Consider the following 15,986-nt stretch of genomic DNA (forward strand, 5'->3'; position numbering starts at 1 on the left):
CGCACAACATACAGTACGACAAACAAAAACACTTCCACAGAGACGCACAGACTATACAGTAGCTCAATGTTCCCCATTTCAAAAGCCTGCACTTGAACATAAGTCTCTTTAATGTCTCTAGATAAAGATGCGATGAGAAGTCCTCTTCTCATTACACAGTAGACAGAATAGATCCAGCCAAAACTGGGTGAATCCTACGGCCTTCATTAGTGCTAGAGAGGCCATTATCATCCTGTTAGGCTTTAACATGAGTGACGTGAGAACATGAGAGCGAGATTCTACTCCCGTCTCCCGTGACTCCTGGCTGGACGTTTAATGACACTAATATCATGTACAAGGGGGCATTCATACGCTTCCTGTCCTACTCCAGACCTGTCCTAATCCAGACCTGTCCCACTCCAGATCATGTCCAGGAGACCACCAGCCTCAATTAGCTCCCAATGGCCTTTAAGAGACGTGGCGCGTGAGGGGCTGCAGAGGAGAGATGGTAGAGAGAGAAATAGCGGGGCAAAGAAAGGGAGACTTGAAAAAAAGAGAGGAAGAAAGGAAGAGAGCTGGGGAGAGGTGATGGCAGAGTTTGAATGCTTGGAAGCCAGACTGAGGAATGTTAGCTGGCTGCTCGGTGACCCCCTAACACTCCCCGCAGGCCCTTAAGGCCAGAGAAACAGTAAAGTGGTGGAGGAGCGCGCACACACACACACACACCAGCTCACTTCCCACTCTTTCACAGACAGGAACAAACCCCCAGATGGACAGGGAGGGGCTTGCCGGGATGAAAAGTGAGTCTTATTGGATTAAAGCGTCTCTTAACTATACTGAAGTATGATGGAAAGAATCTGGGGAAACTCTAGGTGGTCTGTGTCAACAAGATTTGTTTGCTTAACTTTGAGGACCTTAGCTGGGTTTATTGCGTGCGAACTCGTCGACACGTCCACATTTTGGAGGGAAAGGCGCCTTTTGTCCGGCCCCTGACCCCCCCAAATGGACCGAGGGCCTCCCTATCGTCTCGGCATGTCAGTTGGTAACCCACGGCAACCAAGAGCAGCACCAGCCATAGGGAAATAAATACAGGCTCAGACTGTAGTGACGGCGGCAGCCAAAAGCTCCAGCTACGAAAATATAAGCTGTGATTTGTCTAAACAGGGATGTTGTTTCAGCGCAGATAAAATGGGAATATCATTCTTCTAATACATATTTTATCCCACTCAGTCAAAGGGGTACAGACTGAGCCTGGGTACAGACATTGCAGTTGCCAGACATGAATGTACTGGAAGCTATTTTGGTGAATACGGAACAATACCGTGATTCACTTGTAGAACAACAATGAGTGCCCCTTTTAAGAAGTTGGTTCTAACGGAGGTCTTACTGACAGACATAACAAAGGCCATGAGTGGGCCGACATCTCCCACAGTCTCTAAACAACCCAGCCTGGGCCGGGTGGTCTTAACTTACGTGCCGCCACCTGTTCTGTCTATCCCTTCACTTCAGCAGACAGACCTGTCCGTGGCTGGCACAGTACCAGCGCCACCACTAACTGCACCATGCTCCACTTCCCATTACAGATTTCAAACTAATTTAAAAACATGGAGGGTGGAGGGCTGAACTAAGGGAGGTGGCGGCATGTACTGTAGCTGAACCAGGAATGATCCACCCGGCAGCCATTACAGAGCAAAGCATGCAAGTCTGCCTTCATTAGACAACTCAATACATCCCTTGAGGAATGTGTGACTGGCGCGTCGCTCCATTGTTCTGCCGGGGGCCCTCTGGGCACGGGCCGCGCCCATATCAAGAGAAGATAAGGAGATGAGTAACAATGCAGTGCCATCACACGTAATGACATATGACAGCTGGCCCGGAATCTGGATGCCTCTATAGTTAGGACAGTAGGAACCATTGTAATGTATCCGTATGCTAAAGAAATGACAAAAAAAAAAAATCTTCCTCCCTTTCATGGGTTTCTAAGGCAGTTTTTCGCTGGCTGACTGAGGCTGAACTCTTGCCACTAATTAATTGGCATGTGTTTGTGCCGCCTGAACGGTGGAAGTGGCTGGGGCGGCTGGCTGAAGGGGAGAGGGGGCCTGGGGACACTGACTTTGTGGCCTCCCCCTCTCATCTCTCGCCCTCCGACTCTCTGGACCTCTGCCACCAGTAACGGGCCTCATTGTTTGGGTCGAAAGGGGAGGGAGGTTTCCAACAGCATTCTAATGAACCACCGGAACCAATCAACACATCTCAACTGCCTTTCTGTTCCTTCTGCAAGTGACAAAAAAAGTCCGCATTCCAACATAATGACCAGGCAGGCCAACGTTACAAAACCAACCGCTGCAATCTATGGGTTGAGTTAGTCCGTCAAGACAGTTTGAGTGTTGTTGCCAACGATGGACATTACAAAACCCTTTCAGGCTGGTGACTGGGACCGAGTAAAAGCCTGAAGACAGTCGGGATGCTGTGATCATTCCAAACACTACCTACTTATACACAGAATTGAGTAGAGAGCCCTCCCTCGCTCACCCGATGCTGTTGCTGTGCTACACCACATGGCTCTGTGCTAATCTGTAGTGCCAGACCAGGCTTACAGAGCCCCGCTAAAGAGCTGTCAGAGGGGAGCATTAAATCCCAGAAGACAGCAGCCAGAAGACAGATGGCCTGATGGAGGGATGGATCGATGGTCCGTACCCGCCCCTCTACTCACTACCTTCCTTCGGGAGCCGTCATCACAGGCAGGAAGTGCATCGCACGGATCATCCAAAAATTCCAGACGAAACATGATCGCAAGCGGAGCTTCTTCTTCTCTAGTTCTGGTCTGGTCTCAAACCCCGGGGGGCGTGTTGTATGTGGTGGTTGGTGTTAGAGGGGGGAGCTGGGGGTAAGCATTTGTTCTCATGTTTCTGGTTGAAGGGAGCCGTATGAGGACTTTGACCTCCCCCCTCAGGGACCCTCTCGAAAAGGTCCCCAGCTGCAGGAGCGAGGGGGTTCTATATATCTCCCTCTGCAGAATGAATGCAGAGGGAGGAACAGAACGGGGGGGGGGGGATAAATTTCTACTTAATCTCTAAATCGATCGCTGTGGTCAATGGCAACGCTAATGTGCTTCTCAGGACAAGTGGCACATCACGTCAATCCCCTGCTAATCCCATATAGGCTACCTCCGGATATGTTTATCTTTTCAGGGTCCCTCTGATGCACTTGAAGATTGGCTTTTTCCGAGGCGGGACATTCATTCCTTACTCTGTGTTTTCTTGAGTTCGAGTACTGGGCTACGTAAGTGGTGCATAGAGGAAAATCTGGATTTCAGCATGACGTCAATGAGCGTCGGATTCTTCTGCCCTTCTGACCGATGCATCACCATTGACTCCACGAGCGTAGCTCCCCACGACGGGGAGTAAACACTGGCTTGTGTCCCAACTGGCTCCCTAGCCATATTCACTTCATTGGGCCCTGGTCAAAAGTAGTGCACTGAGGGAAGTTCACTATATAGGAAATAGGGTGCCATTTGGTATGCACCCACTGCCTTTCTCTGGGAGAGAGAGCGAGGGGGCTAGAGAGAGATGTGGGGGGGGGCTAATGAAACAAGGTAAACACAGGACTCTGGCTACCAAACTCCTGCAGCCTGCTAGTGTCATTAATCACAGAGCTCAGGGTTGAGGTCCTCATCCACTCCTGTAGCAATGGCTCTGCCCAAAAACTGTCACATATGCACCTTTTCCCTCAGCCGCATAGACCAATTACACACACACACACGGAGAAACCTTTCATCTTTTCTTTATCAGCCTCTGCATAGGGGTGCAGATAGAGTTGGGGAAATGGGATGTAAGGAGAACTTAACAGCAATCGAGGCCCAATAATCCAGTCTCGTCACCTGTCATCAGAGAGGAGACACAGAGCTCCATCACCCCCCCCCCCCGTCTGCACTCTCCGCGCATCCCTCTCCACCCCCTTCCCTGTCTGGTGTCTACAGGACAGAGGTAGGCTACGACGGGACCTCTATCTGCCTACTCTGGCGATTGTTGCCCTGTTATCTGCCAGATCCAAAACAAGTCTGTCGCAGGCATGGATCCAGCAGGACAGGACAGAGAGATCGAGCCAGCCTGACGGGTGGAGAAAGGAATGGAGGAAGACTCTCATTCCCCGAAACACACACACACACATAGAGTGTTTATGGTGTTGAAGGCAAGGAGATTTCAGGAGGAACTTACTACTCTCATTCCCACGGAAACAGGGCTAGCCCTATCCCCAGAGCAGGCACGCACATAAACACTGCAGGGGACACAATGGCTGCTCCTCAGTCACTCCCCTTCAGTAATGTGTGTGTGTGTGTGTAAGCTGACTCAGTCTCTGTGGCCTCATCTTAATGATTTATTTCAGTCAAAGAGAGAAAGAAACAACACTTTCAATCACCCAGTGCCCATTGACAAGCCATTGGAGGTTGCAGGCTTAGCTTTTCAAAGTGTAACCGACAAAACACAGTGCAATGTAGGCTTTGCATGAATGTATGCACGCATACAGCGCGCGCACACACAGTGTTGAACAGGCCTGCTCTAGTCTGGTGGATGGAAAACAGACAGATAATAAGGCAAACAAACAATCTCATTCATGCGCTGCATCTGTTATCCCCCGACACAAGACGGATATGAAAGGATCCATCTCCAGGCCTGTTTCACGGCTCACCTTATTAATTCCATCAGCCAATGACGAAAGCTTGGCAGCTGCCGGCAGGGAGAAGCAGAGGCCGGGCAGGGAGAAGCAGAGGCCGGGCAGGGAGAAGCAGAGGCCGGGCAGGGAGAAGCAGAGGCCGGGCAGGGAGAAGCAGAGGGCCGGCAGGGAGAAGCAGAGGGCCGGCAGGGAGAAGCAGAGGGCCGGCAGGGAGAAGCAGAGGGCCGGCAGGGAGAAGCAGAGGGCCGGCAGGGAGAAGCAGAGGGCCGGCAGGGAGAAGCAGAGGGCCGGCAGGGAGAAGCAGAGGGCCGGCAGGGAGAAGCAGAGGGCCGGCAGGGAGAAGCAGAGGGCCGGCAGGGAGAAGCAGAGGGCCGGCAGGGAGAAGCAGAGGCCGGCAGGGAGAAGCAGAGGCCGTACAAGTCTGCATCCTAAAATGACCCTATTCACAACTTTTGACCAGGCCCCAAAGAGACGATATATGTCAGGGGAGTCCGTAAGCGAGAGAGTGAGTGGGGTAGTAAGTGAGCGAGCGAGGCCAGGCATGGCTAGGCTTATATCGGTCACCTTGTCAGCCTGCCAAATGGGTTACGAGAGCGCAGCCGTGGCCTCTGTGGCGCCCCCCTGGGTATGGTGAGAAGCGCATGGCATGTCCCCCTGACCCTCCTGCAACATCACAGGACACTCCAGATACCTGATGGCCAGGCCAGCAGTATTTTAATTCTAAATGCCTGTACCAGAAAGGGGAGTGTGAGGAGGCGGGTCAGCTGTTCCCGTAAGTCCAGCTCCAGTTACCCAGCCCTGGCACCCACTCAACCCAGGCCAAGTAGGTAGGCGGGGTTGGTTGGAGGGGTGGAGGGATGGGGAGAAGTGTATGTCACATGGGTTGTGCGATAAGAGGTGTGGGAGGGGTTTGGGAAACATGGGCAGCGTGGGGGAGGGCGCGCACCGGGCCATGCCACCTGGAAGGAGTCACCAGGCATCTACAAGCCTCGCCTTTCCCTTCCAAACTCCCCCTTGCTGCTAGAACAGCACTTATGCCCAAACAACATCCCTGGGCATCTTCCATCTCCACCAGCCATTCACTGTTTGCACATTCGGGTCACTGATATTTTAGTGTACGATTGTGGCGGAACAATGGCGCTCCTCATGCTCTACATGTCTTCAAATAGTAATCTGTAGGATGGTGTGAGAAGACAGAACAGAGGAGCGCTGCCTTCCACCAGAGGCAGCCTGAACAGACAGAGAGAGGAATGGAAATCAATAGAGGGATGGTTGGTTTTAATTTAACCCAGGAACCATACAGAGTCTGAGGAGGGAAGTCTTCGTTAATAGATGTGACACCCCCATAAGCTGCCTGAGACGGACAGTCCACAACACTTAATACCAGACACTACGTCTCTGGCTGAATTCTAGATTCATTATTTTGTCACTCCGGCGGTTTCTCCACTCAGCCATTGACAGGAAAAAAAAGTATTGTGTGTTCCACATAGCACCCTATTCCCTTTATAGTGCACTACTGTTGACCAGGGCCCATAGAGCGCTGGTCAAAAGAAGTGTACTATATAAGGGGAATAGGACACCATTTGGAACACACAGTGAGATTCTGCAACTGTAGATCTCAGAGGAAGATAATTACTATTGGCTTTTCTGAATATTTTCCATTTCCTTCACTGTGAAATCTCCCATTCTCCACCAGGGTGAGACGTAACGCCTGTACAAGCAACACAGGCTATTCCAAGCAAGGGAGCAACCCTTTGGTCTGCAGAGAACTTTTAAATAAGGCAAGTTTAAATATAACTCCGACATGGTCAGACCGACCAAGTCCTCAGTAGTAATTGAGGGCTGAGGGAGTAATCTTCACCGGGATTCATTTAACATAAGCCCTGCTGCAGTTACTGCTGCTTTAAGACGGGTTCAGGGCACGGGAACATCTGTGCAGCAGTACTCTACTCTATGCCTGCCCTCTGCACTGTGATCTACAGCCTGTGTAGCCTGACCAGACCATCACAGAACTGTACGTCTTCAACATATAGAAATAAATTCTGAGATACCAGATCCCCACAGGTTACATCACAGCTGAAGCTCAGCGATGGGTGTGGAGGTCAGGGGTTATAGAGAGCTTCAACCACTTGCCCTTAAAAAAAGGCAGACGTTCCTTAAACACCATAACAAAAACAACACTGACCCCTGGGTAACCCATTCATTTAGGGCCTAGGGAGTGACAGGGACAACCACCCCTTTCAGCAGGTGATCTTCTCACTGAGGATTTTGAAGTCCGAAGGATAGAAAAGGTTGGCAGAGGTGGGTCATGATGCCAGCGCACCCTTAAGAATGACAGGCATCTCTGACGGCAACAGAGGTCAGGGACACGCAGCATTCCGCACATCTACACTCCATTTTAGGACCGCTCCCTAGAGAGGTTACACGTTGGTGACACTTGGGTGTCACGGATGAGTAAGCCCCCGTAAGATTACTGGAAGCACACACACAGTATAGAAACAAGGGAGTCAAAAGGTGAAAAGAACACAAGGTTAGAAAGAAAATACAATTATTTTCATTTTGGCTACAGCCCGTTATCAAGTATCCGCCGTCCACAGGGCAGCCGTTAACAGATTATCACAGCAAAGTGGATAGTTGACAGAATGTTTCTCTCCGCCAGGCCAGGGTTTTTTTTAACTCCACCCTCTACCCCATCCCAATATGTACAGGGTTCTGGGATGAGAGGAGCTGACTATGAGTAGTTGACTTTATTCAAAGCTAGCCTTCCTCTCTTTGAATCTCAATCTAGTATTTTTATTTTCATTTAAAAAAATATATCATCTGAGCACTGCCAAGCCTGGCAGAGAAAAGCGCATTCTCACAGCGTAGGATACACGTTCAAATCATATATTATAAAACACCAACAAAGGCACTAAAAATCCCACTACTAACAAGGCACATTCCTCTGGTAACGGAGCCAACAAAATGGCTACATGGACTATCGGCATTGCAGGATTGGGGTCAATTACATTTGAATTCAGCAAGCAAACCAAATTCCAAATTGTCCTCATTGAAAAACATTGATATTTCCATATATTTCCTGAATTGACTGGAATTGAAAAGGAATTGACCCCAACCCTGCTGCTTTGACCCTTTTATTTTATTTGTTGCACTGAGTATGCACACTCACAGGACTCTACACACCCACTCACACATTCATTTGCTTACACGTACCTACTGACTTTTACACACAATCATCATATATGCTGCTGCTGCTACTCTGTTTATCATACATCCTGGTGCTTAGTAACCATACCCCAGTCTCCCTGCACATTGTAAATATGGTATTTGCACTGACCCTGGAACAGACCCTGGAAAACTGTAGCTTACTTCTTATTTCTTGTGTTTTTTTCTAATATATTTTATAGTTCTACTGATATTGATTACTGCATTGTTGGGAAAGAACTCGCAAGAAAGGCATTTAACTGTACTCCTGCACGTGACAATAAAATGTAACTTGAAATGAAGCCTTATTGGGAAAAACCAAAAGGCTGAAATGGTTGTCCTCTCCCAACCACCTCTTCGGTTGGCCTTTACAGGGAGGTTATAAATCCAGTCCTGGGTTCACCCTGCCTGTTACAGAGAAACTTCCACCGCTCACCCCAAATGTGATCCAAGACATTACATAGGGCTACCGCGTGTCATCAACGGAAGTCGATATGTGTATCATCTGGGAATCAGAATGTTACTGACAGACTGGAAGTCTGTGGCAACGTGGGTGGGTTACCCATATATCGTACTGATGACTGCTCACCAGACAGAAGACGCGTCTATGGATATCGGTTCGCGCTTCTCAGAACGCACTACAGCCTACAAATAGTGTAAATAAATAGTTCATTACGTAGGATGAGCAAGAGAAGAACCCGGTAGGGAGTAGAGACTAGTACACACACACACACACACAGATGGACATGCTCCTCCTGAAGGACAAGAATGCATGAAAGTGATTCTATTGCCAGCTACTGAAGATATTTTTTAAGGAAGCGGATGTATCATTTGACCTTCCGACAACAAAGCCTCACATAGCAAACATGAAACATCTAACCATCTACCAGCCAGCACAACGACCATATAAGAGGAAAACACAGCAGAAGTAGAGAGAGAGAGAGAGAGAGAGAGCGTGAGAGAGAGGGGAGGAAAGAGACAGATTAATTGGGTAATCACAGTACTAACCTGTTTCACTTCAGCAGGCATTGTTCAAATCCCTTTCTTAAACCTTGAAGAAAGCAAAGGAATTTCCTTCTTTCCAAAAAGTTCTCTCCTCGCTTGTCTCTTGTTCCTTATTGACGTGAGTTAACCCGTGAGCGCAGACGCAGCTCAGAGGCAGGCAGCCATCCTTTCCCCACGCTGTCTCTCGCTGACACGCACGCTCGCACACTCCCCTCCCTCTCTCCCACACTCCAAATCCGCTCAGAGGGGGAGAAAAAAAAGCTTAGTCTATCCTCTGCTCAGCAGAGACGCTGAAATGTTCAGGACAGTAGACTACAGCCGCTCTGGACAAACCAAAGAGACTAAAAACTCCTTCGCCTCTGACGAGTCAGACTACTGTAAAGGACGGGAAGAAACAAAACAGCACAACAGTTACCCAGAGAGAGGAACAAAACCCGGAGTTTCAGAGAAAATGGTGAAGGAGGAGGGGTGATGGTGAATAGTTTCCAGACAGGCAGCAGTTGCCCTGTGGTGTTCTGAGTGTAGCAGCCTCAACACTCTGCTCTCCCTCGGACTCCGACTCTCGCTCACTCCCTCTTGCAGCATCGATGCAAACTCCTGACAGGGGAGTGGGAAGTGGGAGGAGGAGGGGCAGGGGGCTGAGAGACAGACACAGCTGGAGCACACACGCATACAGAGAGCCTTGCTCTGACACCACCCCATCGACCAGAGGAGAGAAGGAGAAAGAGGGATATCAGAGTTTGGCCTCCAAAACAGGAGAGGGGCACCTCACACTGCAAGTTTTTACACACATTATCAACCAACTCTTACCCGTCTACTCCACGCCTTTCTCTCCAAACTCCTTCTGTATCCTTCACTCACTGCACTTCATATGAGGGGGGGAAAACCGCCTGCGTGAAAGAATTCAGCTATAATACGGTGACCCACTGAGGAAGAAAGTTCATCTAAATCACGTAAATGTACTTGGCCAAGACTCAGACAGGAGCTCAAGCAAGGCCCTTTTTGTGTGTGGGGGGGGGGGGGGGGCACAACTTTGTGAAGACTTGACTCCCCTTTGGGGAAAGAAAACCCAACAGAAACAAAACAGCAAAATACTCAGGAGAAAGGGAAATGGCTGAGGTTTGCATTCCCCAAGCTGCATAGCATTATATTAGTTCACTTCTCTATGACGAACTACCTGAGTTAGTCTAAAAGAGAGATGGTTTTACATCAAACCGCCGTCTGCACCACCATGCCCCAGCATTTATAATCTTCAAATAACACACTTAATTATTTACCCGACAACATACCCTTCATAATATTTTCATATAACCCGTGGCACGGTGCTAGGCACGCTGCAACACTGAGTTATACATTTTTGCAGTGCAGGCAATCAAACCCACTTAGTTATTTTCTTGTCTGTCTGTCAGTATTAGGCTGGGGAACATATGGAGTAAGGGTTAATGCACAGCAATCATGCCTCACACTGACAGACAGACACCGTAGATGAAGCTGCATCTGGTAAAATCATGTGTTCTTCTTCCCTCAAGATGTGAGAGAAGGAGGAATAAAAGGGAGAGAGGTAGTGAAAGAGAGGCGGAGGGAGAGGCAGAAAGAGAGAGAGGGAGAAGCAGAGGTAGGTACACCTATAGCTGATCTCTTGGCAGTAGTACTGTAGACTACTTAAAACTGACCTCAACTCATAGTCTCTCAGAGCGTTCAAAGTCAAAGAAGCGTTCAAAGAAGGAATGTAGTGTGGAAACCTACCAAAAAACAATTAGGCAACAACAAATTCAATCCCTTTCAGACAACTTCCTGGGCAAAACATGCCACTGTAATAGTGAAGGTGTAAACTTAGCAGTAGATAACCTAAACAGTATATTTCACCTCTCAGCTTCCCTATCAAACCAAAAAATGTCAAACAGAAAAACTAAGAAAATTAACAACAATGATAAATGGTTTGATGAAGAACGCAAAAACCTAAGAAAGAAATAAAGAAATCTATCCAACCAAAAACAGAGAGACCCAGAAAACCTGTCTCTACGCCTTCACTATGGTGAATCACTAAAACAACACAGAAATACACTACGGAAAAAGAAAGAACAGCAAATCAGAAATCAGCTCGATGCAACTGAAGAATCCATTAACTAATTAGCCACTTCTGGGAAAATTAGAAAACACAAAGAGTTATCTATCCAAAATGGAGTAGTATGGATAAACCACATCTCCAATCTTTTTGGCCCTATAACAAAGAACAAACAGCAAAAACATATACATGATCAAATACAACTCTTAAAATCAACTATTAAAGACGACCAGAACCCACTGGATTCTCCAATTACATTGAATGATCTACAGGACAAAATACAAACCCTCCAACCCAAAAATGGCTGTGGTGTTGATGGTGTCCTCAATGAAATGACAAAATATACCGACCACAAATTCCAATTGGCCAACATCCTTTAACATCGTCCTCAGCTGTTGCATCTTCCCCAATATTTGGAACCAAGGCCTGATCACCCCAATCCACAAAAGTAGAGACAAATTTGGCCCCAATAACTACCGTGGGATATGCGTCAACCTTGGGAAAAACCTCTGCATTATCATTAACAGCAGACTTGTACATTTCCTCAGTGAAAACAAATTGGCTTTTTACCAAATTACCGTACGACAGACCACGCATGCACCCTGCACACCCTAATTGACAAAAAAAAAAAAAAAAAAAAAGGCTAAGTCTTCTCATGCTTGGTTGATTTAAAAAAAAAAGCATTTGACTCAATTTGGCATGAGGGTCTGCTTTACAAATTGATGACAAAAAATCATACATTATAAAATACAAGTGTGTGTGGTTAAAATAGGCAAAAAACACACATTTCTTTCCACAGTGCCGTGGGGTGAGACAGGAATGCAGCTTAAGCCCCACCCTCTTCAACATATATATCAACAAATTTGCGAGGGCACTAGAACAGTCTGCATCACACGGCCTCACCCTACTAGAATCTGAAGGCAAATGTCTACTGTTTGCAGATGATCTGGTGCTTCTGTCCCAAACCAAGGAGGGCCTACAGCAGCACTTAGATCTTCTGCACAGATTCTGTCAGACCTGTGCCCTGACAGTAAATCTCAGTAAGACAAAAATAATGGTGTTCCAAAAAAGGTCCAGTTGCCAGGACCACAAATACAAATTCCATCTAGACACCGTTGTCCTAGAGTACACAAAAAAACTATAAATACCTCAGCACCACAGGTAACTTCCACAAAGTTGTGAACGAGCTGAGAGACAAGGCAAGAAGGGTCTTTAATGCCATCAAAAGGAACATAAGATTTGACATAGCAATTAGGATTTGGTAAAACAATACCTGAATCAGTTATAGAACCAATTGCCCTTTATGGTTGTGAGGTCTGGGGTCTGCTCAACAACCAAGAATAAAAAATAAAAAATGAGACAAACAGCAAATTGAGATTCTGCATGCAGAATTCCGCAAAAATATCCGCCGAGTACAATGTAAAACACCAAATGCATGCAGAGCAGAATTAGGCCGATACCGGCAAATTATCAAAATCCAGAAAAGAGCCGTTAAATTCTACAACCACCTAAAAGGGAAGTGATTCCTAAACCTTCCATAACAACAAAGCCATCACCTACAGAGAGATGAACCTGGAGAAGAGTCCCCTAAGCAAGCTGGTCCTGGGGCTCTGTTTACAAACATAAACAGACTCCACAGAGCCCCAGGACAGCAACACAATTAGACCCAACCAAATCATGAGAAAACAAAAAGATAATTACTTGACACATTGGAAAGAATTCACAAAAAAACTGAATAAACTAGAATGCCCATTCTCCCCATCATACTTTACTTAATTTATTTAATCTGTTAAATGAGTGAAATTAGTTTTGGTATAGTTTAGGTTCAGTTTCGAGGCAATAACCACCCTGATAATCAGCTGAGCACTGTCGGGAGAAGGAGGGAAGCAGGCCCTACTGTTTGGGAGGAGGAGGGAAGCAGGCCCTACTGTTTGGGAGGAGGAGGGAAGCAGGCCCTACTGTTTGGGAGGAGGAGGGAAGCAGGCCCTACTGTTTGGGAGGAGGAGGGAAGCAGGCCCTACTGTTTGGGAGGAGGAGGGAAGCAGGCCCTACTGTTTGGGAGGAGGAGGGAAGCAGGCCCTACTGTTTGGGAGGAGGAGGGAAGCAGGCCCTACTGTTTGGGAGGAGGAGGGAAGCAGGCCCTACTGTTTGGGAGGAGGGGCAATGGGGAAAACCATTAAAAAAAATGACATGCCCTCCTAAAACTGGTTATAACTCCAGTTCTGTTTGTGATGTTAAGATTCTAACACCGCCAGTGTGTTATATAGACTTATTTAAGAAAAGTCAAGGAATTTTGTAATTCATGAGCAGTCAAAATGACTGCTTTAGCGGTTCTAGTGTTAAAGGTCCAACGCAGACATTTTTATCTCATTATCAAATCACTTCTGGGTAACAATTAAGTACCTTACTGTGATTGCTTTCAATTAAAAATGGTCAAAAACAAACAAAAGCTTCTAAGCCAAGGGTAATTTCTCAAGCAAGAATTTTGTTAGGACTGTCAGATTGAGGTTGGGGAAAACAGAACATTTGCTGTTAATGGCAGAGAGGCTTGGAATGCTCTTTGTTACTGGTCTATTAACTAATTGAATCACCAAAACAGGCTGAAGTTTCAGGCGGCCTTTTCAAACAGATCTTACACTAAAAGGGCATTATCATTTTGACAATTTTACAGTATTATTACAAAAAAAAAAAAAAAAAGCATACGAAACATTCACCAGTTGAATCCATGATCCCTTAATGATGTCACTTGAATCAGTGTAGATGAAGGGGAGGAAACAGGTTAAAGGAGGATTTTTAAATCTTGAGACAATTGAGCCATGGATTGTGTGAGTGTGCCATTCAGAGGGTGAATGGGCAGGGTATGGTAGTAGGTGTCAGGCGCACCGGCTTGTGTCAAGAACTGCAACTCTGCTGGGTTTTCCACGCTAAACAGTTTCCAGTGTGTATCAAGAATGGTCCACCACCCAAAAGACATCCAGCCAACTTGAAACAGCTGTGGGAAGCATTGGAGTCAACATGGGCCAGCATCCCTGTGGAACGCTTTTGACACCTTGTAGAGTCCATGCCTCGACAAATTGAGGCATTTCTGAAGGCAAATGGCGAGGGGGGAGGGTGTGTTCCTAAAGTTTGGTATACTCAGTGTATATAAAACACGGGCAAATCACGTTTTTGACTGCACTGGGCCTTTAACACTCGTCAATCCAATACCTTGATAGTTGAATAGAATGATTATGGCACTCTTTGAACAAGCCTATACAATCAAACTCCTTCCAAATGTCTTCCTCCCTCCATTCTCTCGGCTCTCTTTGTGCCTTTTCTTTCTCTGATTGTATGTGTCGGTGGTGGAGTCCCCAGGCAGCCACACTACCCAGGTCTGGCAAAACGAGGCCCTGGGAGAGCGCAGGAGAGACAGAGAGACAGAGAGACAGACAGAGAGAGAGAGAGAGACAGAGGGGTAGAGAGAGTGGGACTACAGTCGTAGCTCCTATTCGTTGCCACATTCTTCCTCTGGCAAAAGTTATTCTCTCCATCCCTCCAAACCTTAAACTCAAAGACCCCGTGAGAGACACGGCATGTGTCCACATACCAGAACTGACTTCTACCACTCTGCCCTGCGGTAATGCCTTAACGTGCTAAGTCAAGAGGCCCAGGGTTTGCTGCTGGCCTAGAGAAGCACATAACTCGCTCTCTCACTCAGACCAGCCCCAACCCCAGGCCTAGCTCCAACCCCAGGCCTAGCCCCAACCCCAGGCCTAGCCCCAACCCCAGGCCTAAACCCAACCCCAGGCCTAGCCCCAACCCCAGGCCTAAACCCGCTGGGTGAGTGGAAGTGGTACATGGGGCTGGGCTGCAATGACATTAATGATATGACTGATGTGTGGGGTATACCAAGCTCCTGGTGCATATAAGCTGCCGTCACTGTTAAGCCATTCACTGCCAGTCTCTGTGGTCCAGTTAGTCTACCCACATGGTAGTGGCTAGGCCTATGAGCTCTCACATGGGGTCAATGTCGAGGGAGACACCAACATTTGTCTTGCATGTGTACTTCATGAACCCAAAATATTGATGGAATACAACTTCTGTTGCTGATTTGCTGTGCAATTTACATGCTTGTAACTCATGTAGTAAAAATGTCGCACAAGTACCTGAAACGTATGAGCATAATTAAATTGAGGCTTTGAAGAGCCAAACACCTCTAAACTACAAAGCACGCGGAGCATTTCCGACTGGTTTCAATTTAGTCCTCCAATCAAGGGGTGGTGGGGGTCAGTTTCCAACCTTGTTTGGTTATATACCCAGCTAGTCAGAGGCAAAAGGTCACATTCCTGGCGTGGCACGGGGATCTAATAAAGGAGAGAGGACACCCGCTTATTTTAAACACATGGGTCGTTGTGACTAACTCTGACTCCAGGCTTAGACAATCATGACCATCGCTCCGACAGAGACAGAGACACTTAATGCTGGTCAGAGACCAGACAGAGGCGTCGCTGCTCCACCCCAACATACAGACTTTCTATGAAAGACATTATGTCCCGGAGGGGGTAGAAGCACTGTGCTAGTGAATGTAATAGTTAAATGGATTGTGATCAAATGGCAGGGAGGTGCACAAGGACAGAAAGGCTTGATGGGCTGATCAGAAGGATGAAGGGCTGAGCCTCACCACAGGAATATAAAAAGCCTGCTGTACAAAAGGCATCTCTCCATCTTCCTTTCTCAGTCTCTCTCTCCCTCTCCCTCCCCCTGTCTCTCATGAATACAAGGAATGTGCCCATGTCCTCCTATGTTAGACATGCATTGAGCAGGGATACAAAGAGGGCTTAGCCCCTCCGCAATCAACACTGTAATTCATGGACCAGCGACTCAAGTGTTGAGGGGGGGAGGGGATAAAATACAGTATACACGGTAGTATAGTGTTGCCTGGCTACCAAAACTCCTTGCAACCGGACAAACGCTACGCCACGCCCACGGACGTTAGCTTCTTCTCCTCAATGAGTCCGGATCGAAGTACCTCCGACGATTTCTAGACGGTCTGATTGGTCCCAGAAACTGATTGGTTGGG

At 47.5% G+C, this 15,986-nt stretch overlaps 1 protein-coding gene across 7 annotated transcripts in view; it reads right to left on the reverse strand.

The window, feature by feature from the left end:
• LOC139576570 (splicing regulator ARVCF-like) overlaps positions 1 to 15,986 on the reverse strand; it is a 233,329-nt gene that overhangs the window by 98,962 nt on the left and 118,381 nt on the right. Inside the window, exon 1 of one of the 7 annotated variants that reach the window (XM_071402805.1) lies at positions 8,866 to 9,461. The exons of the other annotated variants lie outside the window; for them this stretch is intronic. Within the exon in view, the coding sequence (XP_071258906.1) occupies positions 8,866 to 8,886 (21 nt within the window). The 5' untranslated portion in view covers positions 8,887 to 9,461. Of the gene's footprint in view, positions 1 to 8,865; positions 9,462 to 15,986 lie in introns of those variants that run through there. 7 annotated transcript variants of the gene reach the window in all.

Source organism: Salvelinus alpinus, chromosome 5 (genome assembly GCF_045679555.1).
Source record: "Salvelinus alpinus chromosome 5, SLU_Salpinus.1, whole genome shotgun sequence".
In the NCBI taxonomy this organism is placed as follows: Eukaryota; Metazoa; Chordata; class Actinopteri; order Salmoniformes; family Salmonidae; genus Salvelinus; species Salvelinus alpinus.